Source organism: Sebastes fasciatus, chromosome 11 (genome assembly GCF_043250625.1).
Source record: "Sebastes fasciatus isolate fSebFas1 chromosome 11, fSebFas1.pri, whole genome shotgun sequence".
NCBI classification, from domain to species: Eukaryota; Metazoa; Chordata; class Actinopteri; order Perciformes; family Sebastidae; genus Sebastes; species Sebastes fasciatus.
In genome coordinates this window covers 28,059,388-28,081,754 of record NC_133805.1, presented here as the reverse complement: position 1 = coordinate 28,081,754, position 22,367 = coordinate 28,059,388, and the positions used below count along the sequence as shown (strand labels likewise).

At 40.6% G+C, this 22,367-nt stretch overlaps 1 protein-coding gene across 5 annotated transcripts in view; it reads left to right on the top strand.

The window, feature by feature from the left end:
- Window positions 1-22,367, top strand: part of st6galnac3 (ST6 (alpha-N-acetyl-neuraminyl-2,3-beta-galactosyl-1,3)-N-acetylgalactosaminide alpha-2,6-sialyltransferase 3) — a 108,378-nt gene that overhangs the window by 29,845 nt on the left and 56,166 nt on the right. For all 5 annotated transcript variants that reach the window (XM_074652027.1, XM_074652025.1, XM_074652026.1 and 2 more), the window contains one exon: window positions 16,153-16,347. Coding sequence is in view for 1 of the 5 variants with exons in the window: in XM_074652024.1 (XP_074508125.1) it covers window positions 16,153-16,347 (195 nt within the window). In the remaining 4 variants the exon portion in view is untranslated. The remainder of the gene's footprint in view (window positions 1-16,152; window positions 16,348-22,367) is intronic.

Here is a 22,367-nt window from a genome sequence, read left to right as displayed (position 1 = left end):
TTTGTGGTTAGAAATCACAGAGAAAATCTCTGCTGCTTTGAACAAAGAGGATTCAGTTGAGATTTTCTCTCCCTCAATAAAAAACTTTTCAGAGTGAGACTTTACGTATCATAAATGCAACACATCCTTTATCCGGTCCTACATATCCTATTTGTTCAGCGGCTCAGGAAGATAAGAGCAAATTCCTCCCTGTCCATCTTTTCTTATGTTTGCCACTGATTGCTATGTAACCACATCCTGACAGATGTCCTGGGAATCATCATGAATCATTAGTAATTAAATGGATTCACGTACCATGGCCAAACTCATGCACCGTTTGTCGTAGACTGGGAGGCGTCATTCCACTCAGCGGAGTGTTTCTTTTTTATTTTGACATGGAGGTAAAGTGTTTGTGAGGTTGCGTGCGTGCGTGTGTGTGTGACTGAATGCATGCATGGATACATGTGTGTAAGTCGTCGCAGCTATTTCGAATGTGCGCTTGTTTTTATCAGTCTATTGCAAGTCCTACAACTTTAAAGACAGCTGGAGTATCCCTCCATGGTTACAACTAATGATTATTTTCACTATCAAATACTGTTGATTCTTTTTTCGATTAAAGCTGCAGTAGGCAGGATGTTTTTGGCATCATTGGGCAAAAATTCCATAATAACCTTTCAGCATATTGTAATTCAAGTGTTCTGAGAGAAAACTAGACTTCTGTACCTCCTCGTGGCTCTGTTTTCAGGCTTTAGAAAATCTAGCCCGTGACGGGAGACTTTGGCCAATCACAGGTCATTTCAGAGAGAGAGCGTTCCTATTGGCTGTTCATTCAACGGAGGCAGCTGTCAATCACTCGCAAACTTCGATCAAACGGTTAAACTAGGCAGCGCTGATCAAATATGAATCAATATTCTGTTACTGTGATGCCTATTTCTGGAATAAAATATTTTCAGAAACATCTTGTAGTGCACTGTTTAGCTGTAAAATGAGAAGGTTTGCTCTGGCTGGTGGGCGGTGCTTGGTATTTTCTTAACTTGATCTCCACATGGCTGCCGGGTCACAAACTTTCTCATTTTACAGCTAAACAGTACACTACAAGATGTTTCTGAAAATATTTTATTCCAGAAATAGGCATCACAGTAACAGAATATTGATTCATATTTGATCAATGCTGCTTAGTTTGTCTGTTTGATCGGAGTTTGCGAGTGATTGACAGCTGCTCAGAGACGGCAGACTCCAGATCAGCTCTGATCGGTTGTTTGGTTGGTTGGAGCACCGGAGGTCACAGAGGCACATGATTACTTTCAGATTACCTGTCTCATGCACTACTGACAGGATATAGCGACCGTTTTATAAAAATAACTTTTTTTAATCATATTTGCTCCGACTTGCCTACTTCAGCTTTAATTACTTGGCCTATGAAATGTCAAAAAATAGTATAAATACCATTCATAATTTCAGAATGCCCAAGGTAACATCTTCAAATGTTTTTTGAACTGTTGGTCAACAAACAAAATATGCAATTAACTATCACAGAAGAGAGAGTAATGAAGTAACGGACTAGTTGTTTCAGCTTTAGTCCAGTATGAAATGTTTTTATACTGTTTGTTTTTCTTCTTTTACTTCTTCCTCTTCTGTCGGAGGAAAAGACTGAGTGGTGTTTTTGTTATAAAAGCATCTCTCGAAAGTTAAAGTAGTTGAAGAAGACGCAAATGACCTTCGCCAGTTAGAACAATGCATTTGTAACCTCAAGGTATCTCAGCCATGTGGGTTGAGCACCAAACAGGACAAATTCCTTCTTTATTACCGAGCCACTTGAAAATCCAGAGAGCATTGCTGCGTTCTGTCTCCGTCAGCCTTGAGGAGAAGTTTCCTTGTCAGACACATTTCTTTAACAAATAACACCTTTAGGAAAATCTCTGCAGAGGCCGGACGCCTGTTTATTCAAGTGGAGAAGAAAATTGGCGACGCTGTTTGTTCCCCCTCGTCCTGCAGATGATGTACTGCATCTGTCTGTCTGTCTAATCCTTTCAGATGCTCAGATCTAGGTGTAGTTTGCGCTGCTGATATATATACTCAAATTTCTCTGTGTGAGCAGTCCTGCTGTGTGCAATCACTACCAATGAGATGAGGCTCTATTATGGAGTTATGGAGGGATACCATTGAGTTTCAGGGGAAATATCCGTTGCTAAATGTCAGTAATCCAGCGCTGGCATTTGGCAAATTGAAATGGATTTTCTCTGGTCGATGTTTTTCTCAACAGCCACATCCCCTCCCCTGCCTTCGCCCTTCAAACACAAAGAGACGGGGAGAATGATTGCTATTCTGCTGTAAAGTACTCAATTCACAATTGGATATGTGGCATCTTCTCTCTATTGCTTTCAATGTTTTGCACTAAAGGTTCTCTTGCAAACCGAGTGTCTGCAGTCAGGTTGTGGTGGATGGCGAGCGGCAGATCCATTACTATACAGTAGCTTCGTCCTTGGCCGGCGGCGCGGTCTCCTTTGCCCGTCGGCCATCTGTGACGTTAAGAGCCAGCTACTTAAAAGCTCCGATATTACAGCGGGATAAAGCGAAAATGGCTCTTGTCATAAGTGAGCGGCAGAAGTCATCTTCTGTGATTGGCTGAATGCCGCTGAACATTCTGGCTCGACGTTCTCGCTAAATATAACACTCCACCATTGAAGTTATAGAGGAGGGACCATGTGTTTTTTTTAAAACCACATTTAGTCTCAATTTTCCCATAAAGACGAGTGAGTGGAGCAGGTGGTCTGAGCTACTGTATCTTTACAGCCAGGCTGTCCCCACAATCTCTCAGCTATCGGTCTGACAACGGATAAGCCTCTGGGGGTAACGGGCTATATTTCTGGCCAAGACTTTCTTTTCTCTGTGCTGTTCATTGTTTACAGACTGATTAGCAACTTGAGATGCGAGGCTGGAGTTGGAGTTGAGAGAAGACGTGTACGACCGGATTGTTTCACTAGCTGACAGTTTACAAGCTCATTTTGAACCAATAAAAAGCGAAATCATCGTCAGACGATAGCCGGTGGGGTCCCAGATTGCATTTCCGCCAATGCGTTTTGCCTCTTTTGCTCTCCACTGTTTACCTGCATTCAACTAAAGCCTGCTCCAACGTGATGGGTCAACGCTACTCACTGCTACAAACGGAAACCTGAACGCTTCCAATACCAAAATCTTGTCCCGTTGCCTACAGCTTCTTCAAATGGATCTGTTTATAGAGAATAGGCTGTCTTCATGCTGTATTTATTTATTTTTTATTGTTTGATTTACAGTTTATTACTTTTAACAAATAAAGTAGCTCAACAAGAATAAAAAAAAAAAGACCTTATTGGGAAGACAGTGACAAAAACAATTACAATCACAGATAACAATAGTAATGAAAACAATAAAAAGACGACTGGTTCTGTACAAAGTCAAACAAACAAAGACTCATATTTAAATGTAAATGAGCTTTTACATTGTTACAAAGGCTGTTTCAAGTTTTACAATCTCTCCTCATGACACCTGTTGACTTACAATTGTTTCATCCATAAAGCGTCAGAAGTCGGTGACAAATGATTGTTATAATTTCCCAGGGCCCAGGGGGACGTCTTTAAATGTTGTGTTTTGTCCGACCAACAGTCCAAAACTTGAAGATATTCAGTTTAGTACGATTAATGATATAAAGCAGCAAATCATCACATTTAAGAAGGTGGAACCAGCAGATGTTTTGGCATTTTTGGTTAAAAGATTACTTCCACTGATGACTGCTGCTGTGTTTTCTTAGGGCTGGCCGATAATTTAATATGATAATTTATCGTCTTTTAATGGAATCCTGGTGTGATGAAGTCATATTTAGAGATATCGTGATGCACAATTACGTCGTCTAAATTGATAATAACAAGCACATACTAACTCAACTTTCTCTGAAAATCTGATCATTTTGCACTAAAGTTCTTAAAGGACCAGTGTGTAACATTTAGGGGGATGTATTGGCAGAAATGGAATATAATATTAATAATATTTTCTTGACCTTAGAATGAGTCTGCCATGTGGCACCGCCATGTTTCTACAGTAGCCCAGAATGGGCAAACCAAACTCTGTTAACTTTTCCTGCTTGGGCCGGAGTCGATAACGTTACTCGCTCCCGTCGCCGCCACTCTCTCTCTCTTGCTTCACCACTCACTTCCCACGTACACACACACTCTACGCACTGGCTCTGCTCCAAATGGCTCTAGAGAGGACAATTTCCGTATTAGCGTCGGCCACCGTAGCTCTCCAACACGCTTGGTACACGGGAGAGGCTTCATTTGGTTGCAATCTCCTCACCTCACCGCTAGATACCGCCAGATCCTACACACTGGACCTTTAGTTACATGAGAAAATACTCAGTGCTTTTCACTTGTAAAGTATTGAATTCACTTAAAAGTATAGGAAAATAGGTTTTACCATGTGGTTATTTCATACAGACTATTTATTGAATTACCAGAAAACTTGCCACATCGTTATATCCTATCGCTATTGAGATATGAAATGGCCTGTATCGTGATGGAATATTTTGTCCATATCGCCCAACCGTAGTTACATGTTATGTTATCAACCTGAGACTCATCATCACATGAAACAAAGAACCCCTTATCCAAGGAGAAACTGTAGTTTCAAGTGTTTTGCGGAAGAAATGGACAGTGACGTCAATCTCTCCACACAGCAGAAAGTCTTTATGGCAGCAGGATAACTCGCAGTCAAACATAAAATCTTAATATGCTTTGTTCCTGACAGGTAGACTCATTCTGCTCACACAGACATGCAGCTTCTCAAAGAGCACATTTTTCTTTTTCACTTTGACAAATTCTTCACTTTCTCAAGTGAGCGAGCAGCAGCAGCCTACGCAGCGGAGCACAGAGCTCCACCGAACTGTTTCAGTGAACATATGGCGGCGTGTTTTTTATTTTATTTTTTTCCCTCGTCCCAAAAGTTTTGTGGATCCAGAAGGGGAAATGAATATTGTAGAGTGTTTAATCCTTTATACTCGTGGGGATTATGTTCCATTTGATATCAGATACGCATTAGTCAAATGGGTTTTTGACTGCTTTCCAGTCACGCATACAAGTACACGTGTGCAGATACACACATGCACACACACACACATTTACATCTACTGATTAAGCAGGATTTTGCAGTTTTGATATTTGTAGCTCTGAAAAAACAAAAACAAGTGGATAAAAGGGTGTTCCCTCCTCATTGTTGCCCCCCCCCCGCAGAGTCCCAGTCATATAAAAGCAAACGGATTCTTTTTTGGGGCCAGATTAAGATTCTCTGTGATGTTTTTGTACTATAATGAAGCAGTATCATGCCAACAGAGCAGATTAGTGTTCATTTGACCTGGATTGAAGGATTTTCTTTTCATATGTCACCGCTGATAAGGGTGATCTACAACGCAAGTAGCACGCACCAAGGGCAGCAGCATCAGGATGTTTTGTTATTCTACTCGAAGAACGAAACACTGCACCGCACTAAACAATGATTTGAATGTAAAAAAAATATAGAAAGAGGTACCACAGCAGAGAAGAGTGTCCACTCCCTGTGGGGGAGAGTAACTAAGTAGGCTACATGCTCACAAGTACTGAATTTAAGTACATGAGGTACTTCTCCTTTCCATTTTCTGCTACTGTATACTTCTACTCTATAAGGGAAATATTATACTTTTACTGCACAACATTTATTTGACATGATTTTCCATTAAATTTTTTTTTTAAAAGCTTATGAAATTCAACACATTGTTAAACATTAAAACAGTGATTCTCAAATTTCAGTTTGCGACCTCTTACAAAAAAAAGTGTCTGTGCAACCCGGTCTTGTGTCGGCCACCGTAGTTCTCCTACACGCTTAGCACACGGAAGAAGCTTCAGTCGGTTGCAATCTGGGACCTCACCGCTATATGTCGCCAAATCCTACACACTGCACCTTTAAATGAATTGTACTGTGGTAGATGATTTTACCCCTATCGCCAATTCCAGGCAAGTCCACCGGCCAACCAGATTTGTCTATGAAGATTTATAACAAAGGATGACAAATGAATGCGACCTATTGTTGGAAGTCGTGCTTTTCTTTTTCTTTTTTAGGAATCAGTTTAGGGATCAATTTGTAGGAGAATAAGTGTTCCATATGCGAGAACCGGGCTTTCAACTAACTCCAGCGTAAACCCACCTGCGGCGTTATTTGACGGTTGGAACTTTCAAGCAGAGAGAGACCACAGTTCGTGGCCTGTCTGAAATTAAATGTAACATTGACTTATTTTGTCACATCATTTGTTAGTATTGTCCGTCCCGTGAGTCATTAGTCACGTGACTTGTTAGTATCGCCCGAAAGTAACGCAAGAGGGGTACCCCGTGCGTCGGTCTCAGATGCCGAGGAGCACTGACCACCGGTGATGATTGATGAGTTGGGAGTTAGAGTGTGTTGGTCTTTGAGTTGTTAACAGTTCCACTAAAGACATATTTCCTCTCTAAACTTCTCAGATATTATCATTCAAGTAGTTATTCGAGCCGGCTCAAAGTGTAACAAAGAAACAGTACTTTTACTTTTGATATTTTTTGCCTTACTGAAACTCTGGTTGCTGGTGTGAACACTTATTTTCCTACAAATTGATTCCTAAAAAGAAAAGCAGGAATTCCAGCAATAGGTCTCATTCATTTGTCATTTTTTGGTATAAAGCATCACAGACAAATCTGGTTGGCTGATGGACCTGACTGGAATTGGCGATAAGGGTAAAATGATTAAATACTGCAATATCGATATATTGTGATCTAGTACACTTCCTGCCTACTCTAACATCTGTTATTGAAGTGGAAGGAACCAGAAATTCCACCCACCGTCCCCTACTTGTAATCTCCAAATCTTTGTTAAGAAATACACTAAATAATGTACTATACATACCATCAATGTGCAGGAATTCTGGCTCGTTCTCAGTTTAGTTTAATCATTTCTTGTGTCGTCAAGAAATGATGGCGTGCAAAGCTTGGTGACGTTTTTTCCTGCCGTTTGGATTGCAAACATGTAAATTCAACAATTTACAATAAAAAGTGATTTATTTTTGGAGAGATGATGGATTATGAGAAATATGTTATTGGCTTACCAATACTACTGACTACTGACAAACACTCTGCAGAGTAGAATGTAAGTGAATGAGCTGGATTGTTTGCAGATTGAACACTTTTCAGTCTCTGCATGCGACTGCTCTGGTGTTGTTGGGAACACTTGAAAATGAATAAACCTCCCGCTGCTGTAATCTGTCTGATTAACACACTGTAACCAAATAAAAGGAGGTGGATGTTTCTCCAGAGCAGAGCATTAGTCAGAGGAGCTCCACGGATCCTTTTTTAAGATGTGATGCTGCAGCCGGAGCGCCTTTTGGTCCCATCTGGGTGCCACATGACAGCTGTGTGAGGTGACTGCCCCCTCTGCTGGGCTCTGCAGCGACCGGCAGGCTGCAATCCTCCCAGATGAGCGATGAACTTTGTGCTGCGGCTCGTTCATTCATACGACGACCCCTCTCAATCTGAATGAATGCAGCATGCGTAGAGACAAGCTTACTGCCTTTTTGTCTGCATTAGTTCAATTCTGATTCAGTTCATTAATGCAGTTAATAATGAAAGAAGAAACTGTGGTGGAATATAACATTTAGTACCATTAAGTACAGTTGTGAGGTTTTGATTTGTAAGTATTTCCATTTTATGGCACTTTAAACTCCTACTCCACTACATTTATCTGACGGGTAGTTTAGAGCTGCACCGATTAGTCGGCTAATCGATTAGTTGACCGACAGAAAAGTAATCGCCAACTATTTTGACAATCGATTAATCGTTAGCCTTTTGTTTTGCAGAGATGGCAGAAAAAGCTGTTTTCAGCCTCTCAAATATCGCGATTTCCTGCTTTTCTCTGTTTTACATCATATTAAACTGAATATCTTTTGGTTATAGACTGACAACAAAAAGACATTTAAAGACATCACCTTAATCTGCAGATTAATTAATAATGAAAATAATCATTAGTTGTGTGGTTCCTAGTTGTTTTGCATTTTTTAAAGATTATTTTTCTACAAACCATATGAGCTTCTAAAGCACTGATTCAACATTGTTTAGTGAAACAAAAATGTCCCTCTTATCTAGTCATTTTAGTCTGAAATAGAGTCCTTAAAGTTTTATTTTCTTATGAAAAGTGAAAAAATCTGTGTAGTAAGAATATTTCAACACAAATCAGCTTGTTTCAAGGTACAGACATATTTATTTTAAACAAGTTGGTTTGAATTAAAAACAGGTTGAACAATAATGTTTTTAGGACAATTATTGACAGAAATGCAGATTAAACAGCCCAACACTTTATAAAATGGATAAAAGTAGCTCCGTCTCGACCGATCACATAATAATACAATCTTACAATATGCAATACATATCTCTATGAATGGGTCCATTTGGCATAATGAGTACATATACTTTTTTATATTTTGCTGATATTGCTCCTGTATTTTAAATTAAGATTTTGAATGCAGGACTTCTACGTGTAACTGAAATAGTAGAGTAAAAACACCGAAGACTTTTGTAAATAGCTCATGAATGAAATTAATCATATAGTCATGAACCTAATATATATGCAGTAACATCTAGAAATTGTATTAATTCCCTTATACAGTTCCTGTGGCAGTCAGTGCTCCTGTGGGTTAAATTTGGAGGGGAACTTGTGCGTGACTGTGTGTTACCAGCAGCAAAGACTCGACGACCTCCTCCAGGAAAATAATAGTTTGTTATCTCGTACTTGGATGACTTTTGAAGCGAGACCTTTGCTGGGAATATGACACGAATGAAGTAATGTGTCTGGACCCCCACACTCAATCTCAAGAGTGGCTCTTTGTTTATGCTCCTGTCTCGTTGATTCCCTGGAGAACAGCACTAAGGCTTTAAAAAGAGAGGAGAGAAAAGAGTGAGAGAAAGACTCTGTAAATATTTTCTCAAACATCTTAATTGAAATTGAATTTTAACTGCTCGCTGGACCATGGTGGCAAGAATCAGGAGCCAGGGACGAAGTGTTTTTGCATTGCAAATGTAATTTTCAGTTTTTTTTTTACCCCATTGCCCAGGAGGCACTAGAAAATAGCTACCAGATATGTTTTTTCATGAGCCATTTTCTTCAGGTTGAGCCTCTCATTATTCCAATACCCATCACGATTAGGTTTTTTGGATTGAACTACGGTGCGGTCCTGTTGTTTACTGAGCTGGAGCGTTAGTCTTTGTGGGAAATTGTATTCTCTTCATGCCCAGATAGAGCCTGATGGAGGTGAAATTTTGATTGCACAATATGTATGGGGAAATAAACAGCTAATGTGCTTCAAGTTCTCATTCATCACACCAGTGGAAGGGGCGCTTCTTCTTTATTATTCTGTAATTTTCAAATGTATTGCCTTTTCGGTGTACGTGAAGTCGGGGAATGCTGCAGTGATTTATACAGAAAGTAATGTTTAGATATTTATTTTCGCCTGCAGATATACCAAACACTGAGCAGTCACATCCTCAGACTGAACATGTTATTGCTAGTGGTGGAGGAAGTATTTAGATAATTTAGTGAGGTAAAAGTTACCACACTGTAAAGAAAAATAAACTTAACAAGTAAAAGTCCTGCATTGAAAATGTTACTTAAATCACTATAATGGATATTTTTGTAATAACAATGTGAAAGCAATGTGACAATGTGAAAGGAGTAGCTCGTAGCGATGAACCTACAGATAACTATCACATGAATCTGCAGCCCCCCTCGTCTTTACGGAGCTTTATAGTGAGTTGCAGCTCATTGTTTAGCTGTTCGGTCCACATCTTTACCGTTTTGATTTTGAGGCAGCTGTTTTCAGAGGAAAAAGCTCTGATAAACCCACTGTAAACTACCTGCCCAGCATCAAACAGCAGACACAGTCAGCAACTAGCTGGTGAACATAGAGGCATTAAGCAGCTAAAGAGACAGATATTTCCCTCAAGAGTTGGTGGAGACCCAAAACAGCTAAAAGAGAGTGATCACTGAGCTTAGATTCATCAGACGGACACAAACACAACTGATGAATGCTAATCTTGCTTTGTAACTGTTGGATGTGTAACTGAGCAACTGTTTGCTTAAAACTAGGGCTGTCAATCAATTCAAATATTTAATCGTGATTAATCGCATGATTGTCCATATTTTATCACAAATTAATTGCACATTTTTTATCTGTTCAAAATCTACACTAAAGGGAGATTCATCAAGTAAATATGCTGCTTTATGCAAATGTATTTATATATATATTTTTGGAAATTAATTAACAACACAAAATGATGACAGATATTGTCCAGAAACCCTCACAGGTACTGCATTTAGCATAAAAGAATATGCTCAAATCATAACATGGCAAACTGCAGCCCAACAGGCAACAACAGCTGTCAGTGTGTCAGTGTGCTGACTTGACTATGACTTGCCCCAAACTGCATGTGATTATAATAAAGTGGACGTGTCTGTAAAGGGGAGACTCCTGGGTACCCATAGAACCCATTTTCATTCACATATCTTGAGGTCAGAGGTCAAGGGACCACTTTAAAAATGGCCATGCCAGTTTTTCCTTGCCCAAATTTAGCGCAAGTTTGGAGCGTTATTTAGCCTCCTTCTTGACAAGCTAGTATGACATTGTCCACTGAACCCGCTACGACCTCAAAATCTCAAATTGCGTTAATGCGTTAGAGAAATTAGTGACGTTAAAACAAATGTGCGTTATTATCGCGTCAACTTTGACAGCCATAGTGAAAAGGTGATATGTCAATGTTGTGTTGACAACTTGTTTCTTCTGCCCCAGAGAAATCAATTATTTCAGTAAATTATTATTCACATAGCACATTTGAAAACACACAGTTACAAAGTGCTTCACACACAAACAAAACGCAGAAAAATGAGAGACCGACCAAACTAAAATGAACAAAAACATACAACAGGGTTGAGATCTATAAAAAAAGGGCTTGCCTATAGAGATGGGTTTTTAGAAGCCGCTCAAAACAGTCCAAAGATTCAGCAGCTCTGATAGCTTTGGGGGAGATGATTCCAGAGGGTTGGGGCTAAGACAGCGAAGGCCCGTTCACCTTTTGTTTTGCAGTTGGAGCGGGGGATGGATAAAAGGCAGAGATTTGAGGATCGGAGTGGTCGAGAGGTAGAATAAGGAACAAGGCGATCAGAAATGTAACTGCGGGCGAGGTCATGCAGGGCCTTATATGTAATATATTCTGAATTTTACCGGAAGCCAATGGAGGGATGCAAGAACAAGGGCAATATTGGACTGACGGACAGTTGTAGTTAATAGCCTGGCAGCTGCATTTTGAACCAACTGTAGGAAATCTAAAGCAGCCTGACTGAGGCACGTGTAGAGGGAAGTAGAATAGTCTAGACGGGAGAAAATTAGACCATGAATTATTAGTTCAACATCCATAGAAGACAAGATGCATTTAGCTAGAGAAAACAGGAATGGATGAGTTTAATAACATGATGACGACGGAGTAAATGTACTTAGTTACATTCCACCACTTGCTATTTCTCCATTTCTGCACAACTGATGCTTCAATTACGAGGTGGCCATCAATAACTTTCTGCCAGTTTCCCCTCCTATATGTAATCTGGTCACACAGGCTCACTGCAGGAGAGACCGGCGGAAGATTATGGCTCTCTCGTGTCCCGGGTCCCAATGATCCCACGCAGTCTGTCTGCGAGCTGAGATCAATAACTCTTCAGAGTGGGTTTTAGCACCTTTTAAAAATAGCCCCCTCGAAGCTTTCGGTAGGGGTCTCTTAAATGAAACATCCCCGGGCTACAACCGTAAGTGGCACTGCACTTAATGGCCATCATTGTCTGAGTTGATGGTCGCAAACAAGGTCGTTCCGGCCGCATATGGAGTCATATTCCCCAAGCAAAATGTTTTAACATTGACCGAAAGCTCAAATGTCGAAACTTTATAGCCGCTCTGCTGCCTCGCTGCTGGTGTGGATGGTTCCCATTTCGGCCGGCGCTCCTCAGATCCCCTACTGTACTCCTTCGTCAACGTCAAGCCTTGCAGCTTCTCTGTCAAACGGATCAACAGGCCGACTCGTGATCGCCCCTGATGGATGGGCGAACGTGGAAAGGAGTCGTGAGTCTCGCACTCGAGCGAGTGGAGGTTCAGCACCCCGCTACGCCCACGCCGAGCCGTCCAATCGCCTCCAGCTTTTGACACATCATTTCCCCTGTGATTTGTGGCCAGATTGAGGTTGAAGGAGACAAGGAAATTCTCCGTCCTCATGAGAACAGATGGATGTTGCAGCGCTGCAGACTGAGCCGAGGGTTGGTTCTTTTTTCTCCCCCCCGTCCTGAAACACCCTCTTGCTGTATAAAGGATTGGTTCCATGCTGTATAATGGACTCCCGATGACTAGCTATTACAGTACATTTTCAGAAAACGACCTGACATTTTCTTCTTTCTTTGGGGGATGACATAGAACAGACTGACCTTCCTTTCAGGAAAGTGATCTATTACTTTGTAAAATACTTATAGTATATCGAGCACTTCTTATTTGTCCTCTTTGTGCTGTTTCAACACGATCAAAGTTGAAACCCCTCTGTTTGTGATCAAAGATGGGCGGTAATGCCATGAAATGATCGCGTGATGTAACATACATGCAACCGGTAAAATGCGAGGGCAGCAAATGGTCACCGTCTTTTTCATCCCACCCCCCCTCCTCACGTTTGATCTCGTCTCTGAAAAGCGAAGCCTCCGGCGCCTCCCCTTTGGACGTTTGATGCTGCAGATCAGAGCGCGTGGTGGTGCAGGCACTTTGGCTGTGGGGGCTTCACCATTACAGCACGCCACATCCAATCTTCTCACCATCAGATAACTTCAAAGAATCTGCGAAACACCACCTTCCTAAAAAATCTGGAGTTTCCCACCGATGTTGTCTGTTAGATTAGAAGCAGGTTATTGAAGTTTGCTGGGAAAAAATAAATAAAAAACGTCTCCGGCTCTGCCGAAATCTATCATCACCTCAGGCACCGAGATGTCGTAGCACACCACAGATTTTTTCATCTCTGTCTGATTCTTGCTCTCTTCTGTGCATTGATCTCTCCAGCTCTGCCCTGCCAATAGCTTCTCCTCTGTGGGACCTTTCCTCGTCCTCCATCTCTTATTCATTATTCATCCCTCTCAGCTCTTTCTGCCAAGCCATAATACCTCTTACCTCCAGAGCAGCCTTTTGCTGTTTTGCAATGTATGAAACAATGACGCCCCGGGTGTTGCTTTCTCTGTAGAGATGCTGAAACAGAAAAGTAGATTACAATATTTGTGCACACAGTGGATGAGGTCCCTAATCCTCTGACTTTGATACAAGACTATCTACAGCCATGCTAGTTGCTCTGTGAGGCTGTACAAACACAGTGGTGCTTTGAGCTAAATGCTAACACCAGCATGGTAACAAGATCACAGTGTTGATTAGGGGTGTAAGAAAAAAATCCAAAATATCGCGATATTATGTTTTGCGATACTGTATCGATTCTCAAACACACTGTATTGATTTTTAATTCATAGTTTACATGCAGATATTAACTAAGTCAATACTTTATTTTTCTCAAAGTAGTGCTATGATTTTGGATGCAGAGCTGCAACGATTAATCGATTAGTTGTCAACTATTAAATTAATCAACTATTTTTATAATCCGTAATTTTTTTAGCAAAAATAGTAAAAATTCTCAGATTCCAGCTTCGTAATTTCTAGTTTCTTTACTCCTCTATGACAGTTAACTGAATATCTTTGAGTTGTGGACAAAACAAGACATTTGAGGACATCATTTTGGGTTTTGGGAAACACTGAGATGATGAAAATAATCGTTAGTTGCAGCCCTAGTTGGATGTTACAGGGCCTGTGATAAATGCAAATGAAGATCCCACTGTTCTGATCACATGAACAACTTTTTATACTCCGATTTCATGCATATGGTGGTCTGTTTTATACAATGACCGTTTTCCTAAAATTCGATTTAAGAAATCGTATGTCGCAAATATTGAATCGTAACTCCTGTATCGTGATACGCATCGTATCACTAGATTCTTGTCAATACACAGCCCTAGTGTTGATGCTGACACGCTGATGTTTAGCAGCAGATATAATGTTTACCATGTTCAGCATCTGTTAGCATGCAAAAAAGGAAGTACAGCTGAGGCTGATGGGAATCTCATTAGTTTTGCAGGTATAGAGTGCTACAGGAATGAGTCTTAAAACCCGGAAATTAGTTAGCAACTAAGCACTTCTGGTTCCCTCGTCTGTGGGTTTTTTCAATGGGTTTTTAGTTAGATGCCTGAAATAAGGTCTGTGGTTAACACAAGCTTGAGAGATTTTAACGTTTTGTTCTACGACATAAAATAAATCAATAAATATCCCACTCCTGAATTTTGCTGCCTTTATGTGTCTTAAAAAAGGCGGTTGCTAATAAGTGGCTAAATGAGACTAGTTAATACAACACTCCGTCTCGTTATGTATACTCACGATCGTGCGACCGTGGTGTAGTCAGTGTATAGCTTAACGTTAGCTTGTTTCTTTTGGGAATTGCATTTGCGCTTCAAAAATCATAAAAGTGGTGATCATTTGTGGATATTATCCAATAATAATCCAAAATCCAATGGAAAAATCCCACTGGCTTTTTGTCGAGGGAACCAGAGCAATGATAACTTCCTGGTTGGCCTACAAAAATACATCATCCTTGCAGCACTCTATTTGCTCATAAACCAAATCATTGAAGAAATTAAAAAGTTTGACCTGATGATGGCGCCAAAGCCATAAAAATCAAGGTGTTTAAAACATCTGTTAAAAACAACAAGGTTTGTGTTTATCGTCTGGGAACCATGAATGTTTGTATCATTGGAGCCAATCCATCAAGTAGATATTGAAATATTTCACTGAATAAGTGAAAATCATAGAAATATTATAGTAGTAGAACGGACATTGAGCTGTTTTCCGTGGTCATTTTACTAGTACAAAAGAGTGACTTACTACTCCTCTGCTTGTTTGAGTTGTTACTGCAAAACCTCACCTCAGTGAGTCCGCAACTTGCCGTCAGTCGGTTTAGTTTATACGGAAGTTAGCCCACTACAACGGTCACACAATGGCAACGGTGCACGTAGAAATGGCCGCTGCTCTGACCATCCTGCTATGTTCATTTGAATGGGAATGTCCGTTCTGCCTCTACTTCTAAGGTAAAAACCTTGACAGGTCAGAGGATCACCAAAGTCAGTTGAATTTATCCTCTTGGGACCTTGAATAACTGTGACACATTTTCATGGCAATCCATCCTTTAGTCGTCAAGATATTTCACCTGCTGGTGGCAATAGATGAAAAGTCTGTGGGATTCATCTTCTGGGTAACATGAATGTCTGTACAAAATTTCATGGCAATCCCTCCAATAGTTGAGATATTTCAGTCCAAAGTGGGGGACCGACATGGATAAAAAAAGTGATGACAACTTTGCAACCATCTGCCAGCTCAGCTTTTCTAAAGCATGATGGGTCAATCACATTCAAGAGAGTGAAGAGTAGAAATGATGTGTGTCAATGAGCAGATATTAAATGTCTGCAAATTGACTATCTAAGAAGAAGAATTAGTACTTCAGAGAGATAATTTCATGCTCAACACATCTGAAATGAAGAGGTTACGGTGAGTCATCTGTGTTGAATCGAAAACATAATGATTCAATGAAACACCTTTGGCTCAGTGATGGTAAAAGTTAAAGATGTAACTTGACTTTGAAGTGGTCACAAAAGCACAGTGTAATGCTGTGTGTATGATACGTTTAGAAACAAATCTATCTCATAACCTTCTTGCCTGGTTGTTACGTTGTATATTTGTTGCTGTAATACAATATATTTGTTGTTTTTATTCAGTTTATATGTTGTTATACACTATATTTGCCGTTTCAAAGTATATTTGCTGTTTTTCTTCAGCCGTGACAGCTGGATTTATGATGCAACATGAAAGCCTCTACTTTTTTAATTACACTTCAAATCAAGCTATTAAACTACAGACAAATTGGATTAAACCCTCAGTTTTTTTTCTATGATCGCTGCATTTCTCTTACGTATGCGCTCTCTCTCCCTCCACAGAGGAAGTCGTTGATCGCCACCAGTCTGATCGTGGCGGTGTCGCTCTTCGTGGTCGTGGTAAACTACTCGGAGAAGCCCTACTTCCTCCTGCAGCCAGTGTTTGGTCAGACGTTCAGCAGCCACTGGATTTTCTCCAAGCAGCCGTACAAGGCCTTCAAGCCTCACCTGGGCTATGTTAGCATCCCCAAACAGGAGGTAAGGGACACAAAACACACAAACATTGACCAGCATTCAGTGATTAAAACTTCTTTTTTGTTCATCTGTATATAGATGTTTGACTAGACTTGATATGAGCTGCTCTTTAGTCTTATCACTCTGGTTAGCATCTCGGTACCTTTCTTGCTGCTAATGCTAATAGTGTCTGTTCAAACCATAGACTGTATATTAGAAATGGATATAGTTACTGTGATGTCACCAATTGGTTTGTGGACTGCCGTTTTGAAGCCTCGAGTTCGGCATTTTTGCCGTCGCCTTATTGTTTTTTGGCAACCAGAAGTGACACGAGGGGGTGGAGCTAAGTACAACTGAACTCTGAATAAGACGTTTTCAGGTGATCAAAAAGGTTATGATTAATTTTCATGAACTGAAAACACACTGTGAAAGGGTTAAAGTTCTAAGACAAAAACACGGACAACTCCCAGACCGGACAACGCCATGGTAGCGACCTGTCAATCACAAGGTAGCCACGCCCTAAAGCATCCCCTGCTTTATGATCTATTTGACTCTAAATTGGACCATAATTTACTAAATGAACATCACGCTGTACTGAAGAAGACTTGAAACTAGCGATTGAGACCATAAACTCATGTTTACAATGTTTACTGAGGTAATAAATCAAGTGAGAAGTAGGCTCATTTTCTCATTGACTTCTATACAATCAGACTTCTTTTTGCAACCACGGAGGTAGCCAGCTGGTTCAAACTGGTTGACTTAAAGTGATAATTCAGATTTTTTGAAGTGGGGTTGTATGAGGTACTTATCTATAGTCAGTGTATTACCTACAGTAGATGGTGGTCGGCACGCCCCGAGTTTGGAGGAACAAGCAGGAGTTCCTTGATGTATGAAGGCAGTTGTTGAGCCAAAGGCTTAATATGAAACTCTACAAATTGAGAAGCAGGCGCTGTAAGGGATCCATTAGATGATATAATATATTCTTGTGGACCTTGGGCAGCATGTGAAAAGTGGTATCCTAGGCTGTTCACACCACAGGAAAATCATGCTCTTGTTTGGCTAATCCACCCTGCCTCCTTAGCTCTGGATACCGTTCCTCTCAATGTCTGTGTGTTACCCAGTGGATTTGAGGACAGTTTGTGATAATATTCAGGGTTATCCAATTGCCATAAGGCTTCTTCAACATATTTGTCCTTATCCATTACCACCACTGCTCCTCCTTTATCAGCAGGTTTTATGATAATTGACTCATTCTTGGCGAGACAGTCCAAGGCCTGTTTGGGGGATTTGGTCATATTCTCCACAGTCTGGTGTAGAGAACAAATTCTCAATGTCAAAGTACACCTTTTCCGTGAAGGCAGTCAGAGTGGCATTTGATACTGGAGGCATGAAATTAGACTTTTTCAGGTCTGAAAGGAGAGCTTTTCAGGACCGTAGTGACATTTCTCTGAGTGTTTTGGTGGTACCACATTTTCAGATGGAGGCTGCGGTAGAATCTAAATAGATCCACTTTGGTATTAAACTCATTAAATGGTAAATGGTAAATGGACTTGGACTTATATAGCGCTTTTCTAGTCTTCCGACCACTCAAAGCGCTTTACACTACATGTCAGTATTCACCCATTCACACACACATTCATACACTGATGGCAGAGGCTACTAAGGTGCCAACTTTGCCCATCAGGATTTAATCTAAATACTCATTCACACACCGATGGCTATGCCTCCGGGAGCAATTTGGGGTTAAGTGTCTTGCTCAAGGACACATCGACATGTGACCCGGAGCAGCCGGGGATCGAACCACCGACCTTCCGATTGGTGGACAACCTGCTCTACCCTCTGAGCCACAGCCGCCCTGTCATTAGTGTGGTGGGCGGAGAAAAAGAGATTCCTTTTGACAGCACACTGACACAATCTGGGATGAGACGTGGGTTTTGATATATTAATTACAATATTTTCTTGTTCTGATTCCTGAGGCTCCGTCTCTGCTGTTTCCCCATTTGGTGTCTGTGTCTTTGCACGTCTCCTGGCTCTCCTTGTTTTGTTCGTTTTGTGATAGATCTTGTAGGTTTGGGCCCCTCGTCCAAAAAATCCGATGTAGATGAAGCAGCTGGGGAGGAAACAGACAGGAGTACCGGCATGGGAGCAAAGCAACGTACTGCTGTGGACGGGGGACAGCAGCAAGACGTATTTTAGCCTCCTAAAAGAAAGATCGACCTAGAAAAATCTACATCAGTTTAAGTGTACACTATATTTGGAATGTTTTCACCGGTTTACCTTGCCGTCAGACAGCTCTTTCCGACGGGGAACTGAAGCCATTATCTATGCTCTCTTCAATGTCACCAGACTCCATTGACAAAAACAGTAATTTTACCTTGCAGAACACAAGAGTTGCTGGTCTACCGCTGCCTCAATCGGTTTGTTTGTGTTATTATAAGTCACACAATAACACAAACTATCTAACCGATGTTCTGCGAGGTAAAATTACTGTATTTGTCAAAGGATAGTAGCTCCTCGCGAAGGAGGCTAAATAACGCTCCAAACTTAACGCAAAATTTTGGTGAGGAAAAACTGGCATGGCCATTTTCAAAGGCGTCCTATGAGTACCCTCAAGTCTCCTCTTTACAGACATGCCCACTTTATGATAATCACATGCAGTTTTGGGGCAAGTCATAGTCAAGTCAGCACACTGACACACTGACAGCTGTTGTTGCCTGTTGGGCTGCAGTTTGCCATGTTATGATTTGAGCATATTTTTTATGCTAAATGCAGTACCTGTGAGGGTTTCTGGATAATATTTGTCATTGTTTTGTGTTGTTAATTGATTTCCAATAATGAATATATACATATGTTTGCATAAAGCAAGTATATTTTACCACTCCCGTGTTGATAAGACTATTACATATTTGACACTCTCCCTTTAAGGTACATTTGAACAGATAAAAAATGTGATTCATTTGCGATTAATCCTGATTAAATATTTTAATCAATTGACAGCCCTCGATTAAATACATTTTAAAAAATGGTGACAAATAAATGAAGAAAAAGGACAAAGTGGTAATATTTCAGTAATCAAGGCAAATAGTGAGAAGCTTCCATTTGTCAGCTATGAAGTGACTTAAAGCTGACAGGCTTTTAGACTAGCTGCATGATGATTATTGTCATATCACAGTGTGAGAGTCATAATGTCATACACAGGTTCTTTTATGGTTCATTCATATTCTATAACCCTCTGTTAACATTAACCTGCCATCACACAGCTTCACCTTGATAATGAAGGTGTATTCAAAAGGCACTCATGGAAACAGCACAGCACCTCCTTGAGGATTTCCTTAATTCATTATATCAGGTTCTCCGTGATGGATCTAAAAATGCCTGTTTGATGTCTCCGGTGTGCATTATTTCTTTGTAATTCCAAACACCCATGTCCGTGATCCTATTCTTCTGCCTTCAGACAGCTCTGTGCTGTATATTCCCCGCGCAATTTATGGAAATTGAAATATCAAAGCCTTTTAATTCCCACCACATCAAAATGTAAAAACCAAGCTGCGTGTTTGTTGTTTGGGGAGGCAGCCGGCGAAAAAACTAAAATTGTGCTGGTGATTTTGGGTAGTCACGCAGGAAAATCGTATATTTTGATCGTAGAGATGCATGCAACGTTTCCGTTTGACAGGCAATGAGGATTGTGCTTTCAGTTTGGGCAGCAATACATCTAGATTTGGAGTTGCGATGGATGCGTTGGTCCTTAATGAGAAGTGGATGCCTTATATTCAGCAAGATGATATTGGCAGATTAATGCAGAGCGTCACCCTCTCTGCCTCTGGAGAGTTTCATCTGCACAACATGGGCCCAGAGGCAATCACGCCTTACACCAATCTCTACGTCTGCACCTCCTTCTGCCTCCAGACAAGCCTGCTTAAATCACTGCCCTCTCCCCATGGAGATTTATGCAAATCATTGGAAAGACTGGCAGCTTCTGCAGAATTAGGCCTCTTTTCGCCTTAAATTCCCCCACCAGTGAGTTCTCTATTGCGAATCAGAAGGGGCAGTGATTGGCCTGAACGTGAGTGTCAAAAGTGTTCTACACGCTCCTGAAATTTCTGACAAAGGATGGAGAGAATAGTGGAAGTCTGGTCAAGGTGATATTCTTGTGCCAGGTGTCGTGAGCGATTATGTCCGGAGTGAAAGCCTGCTGTGTGAGCTGTCAGCCTCTGTTAAGCACACAGCAACACCTTAAGAAGCAGTAATATTTCTCCCGGACAGTAAGGCAATCTTACACGATCCACAGCGAGGTGTCATTCAGGTGTTATAAACCTCTTGCAAGCATGTATAATGCATAGCCTGGTAGCATTGGAATGGTCTGCCTTATTTTCCTCATTTGATTGAGTCTGCCTCCAGGTGTGATAAATCGTTCCCGTTCTGCTTTTCAGGAGAAATAGAAAACATTTGTCTTGTGGCACTTTACATTTCTGCCCCTGGTCTATCACAGACGGAGACAGAAACTCAATATTTTCATTTAGACCTGATTTTTTGGACCTTTTGGAATGTACACAATGGCCAACATGGAGGGGAAGTGCTTCTATTTTTGGATTTCTTGGTGGATCATTTTAATGAGAAACCTTGTGGTTCTGGACCAGCTGAGTCTGAGTTATATGCTGACGTCAGCATGCTAACATGCTCACAATGACAATGCTAAATGCTGATGTTTAACAGGTAGTTAGTTAGTTTAGCATGTAAGTAACAGCATTTGCTAATTAGCACTAAACACGAAGTAAAGCTGACGCTGATGGGAATGTCATGACATTGGGCGTTAAAAAAATCGTACTGCAAAATTTGAATGAAAATATATCTTAAAAAATTATAATTATGCCATCCTTATAAACCAAAGTATTAAACAAATTAAAATTTTGAACTGATCATGGAACTATATGATATTTCTAACATCTTGTAGTGTACTGTTTAGCTGTAAAATGAGAAAGTTTGTGACCCGGCAGCCATGTTGAGATCAGTTGAAAAAATACCAAGCACCGCACCAGCCAGACCGTAGCCAATAGGAACTTGATTTTTTTAAAGCCTGAGAACAGAGCCATGAGGCGGTGTAGAAGTCTAGTTTTCTCTCATCTCAGAACACTTGAATTACAATATGCTGAAAGGTTATTATGGAATTTTTGCCCAATGATGCCAAAAAGGTTCTGCCTACTGAAGCGTTAAGTACAGTACTTCAGTAAATGTACTTAGTTACATTCCACCACTGCTCTTTAGTATAATGTGTGAGCCCCAAGAGGAGTATTTGGGATTAATCACTTTTTCCCATGCAAACAGCTTCAGCTAATCAATGAATTTTTAAGTGCCATGGAGGCTGGGACTTGGCACATTAATGTAATAATTATTGCTTATTAATTAATCGTGTTTAGAGCATTTTAATGAACGTCAAGGTTAAGTTCACACCCCAGTGCTATAATTTAATGATGAGTTCCCAGCATTAAGCCCGCCTTTTTTTTTTTTTTTTTTTTTAAATAACCCACTTTATTTTTAACACACTGTTGCATTAAAATCTGAGGCTTTCAGTAGATTTTGTACTTATCAGAGAGTGCCAAAATGATCGGGATTATCAAAGCGCACTCTGTTTGCGGTTACTGCATGGCACACTGAAACGGCACCGTCATGAACATGAAACCGAAACATGAATCACAGCTGAGAGGATGAAGAGGCCATAACATTTTATTGATTTACAGGACGTAATGTTCAGAGATTTGTTGAGGATCTAGATTCCAGTTCTATATACTGATTAAAAATATTCCAGTAGGGTTTTTAGTCGTTAGATAATCTTTTATAATTTGATAATTATTACCTTTATTATTATAAACCTCCTCATGGCTCTGTTTTCAAGCTTTAAAAAAATCTAGTCCGTGGCGGAAGACTTTGACCAATCACAGGCCATTTCAGAGAGAGAGCGTTCCTATTGGCTGTGCTCCGGCTGGTGGGCGGTGCTTGGTATTTCCTCAACTGTTCTCAACATGGCTGTCGGATCACAAACTTTCTCA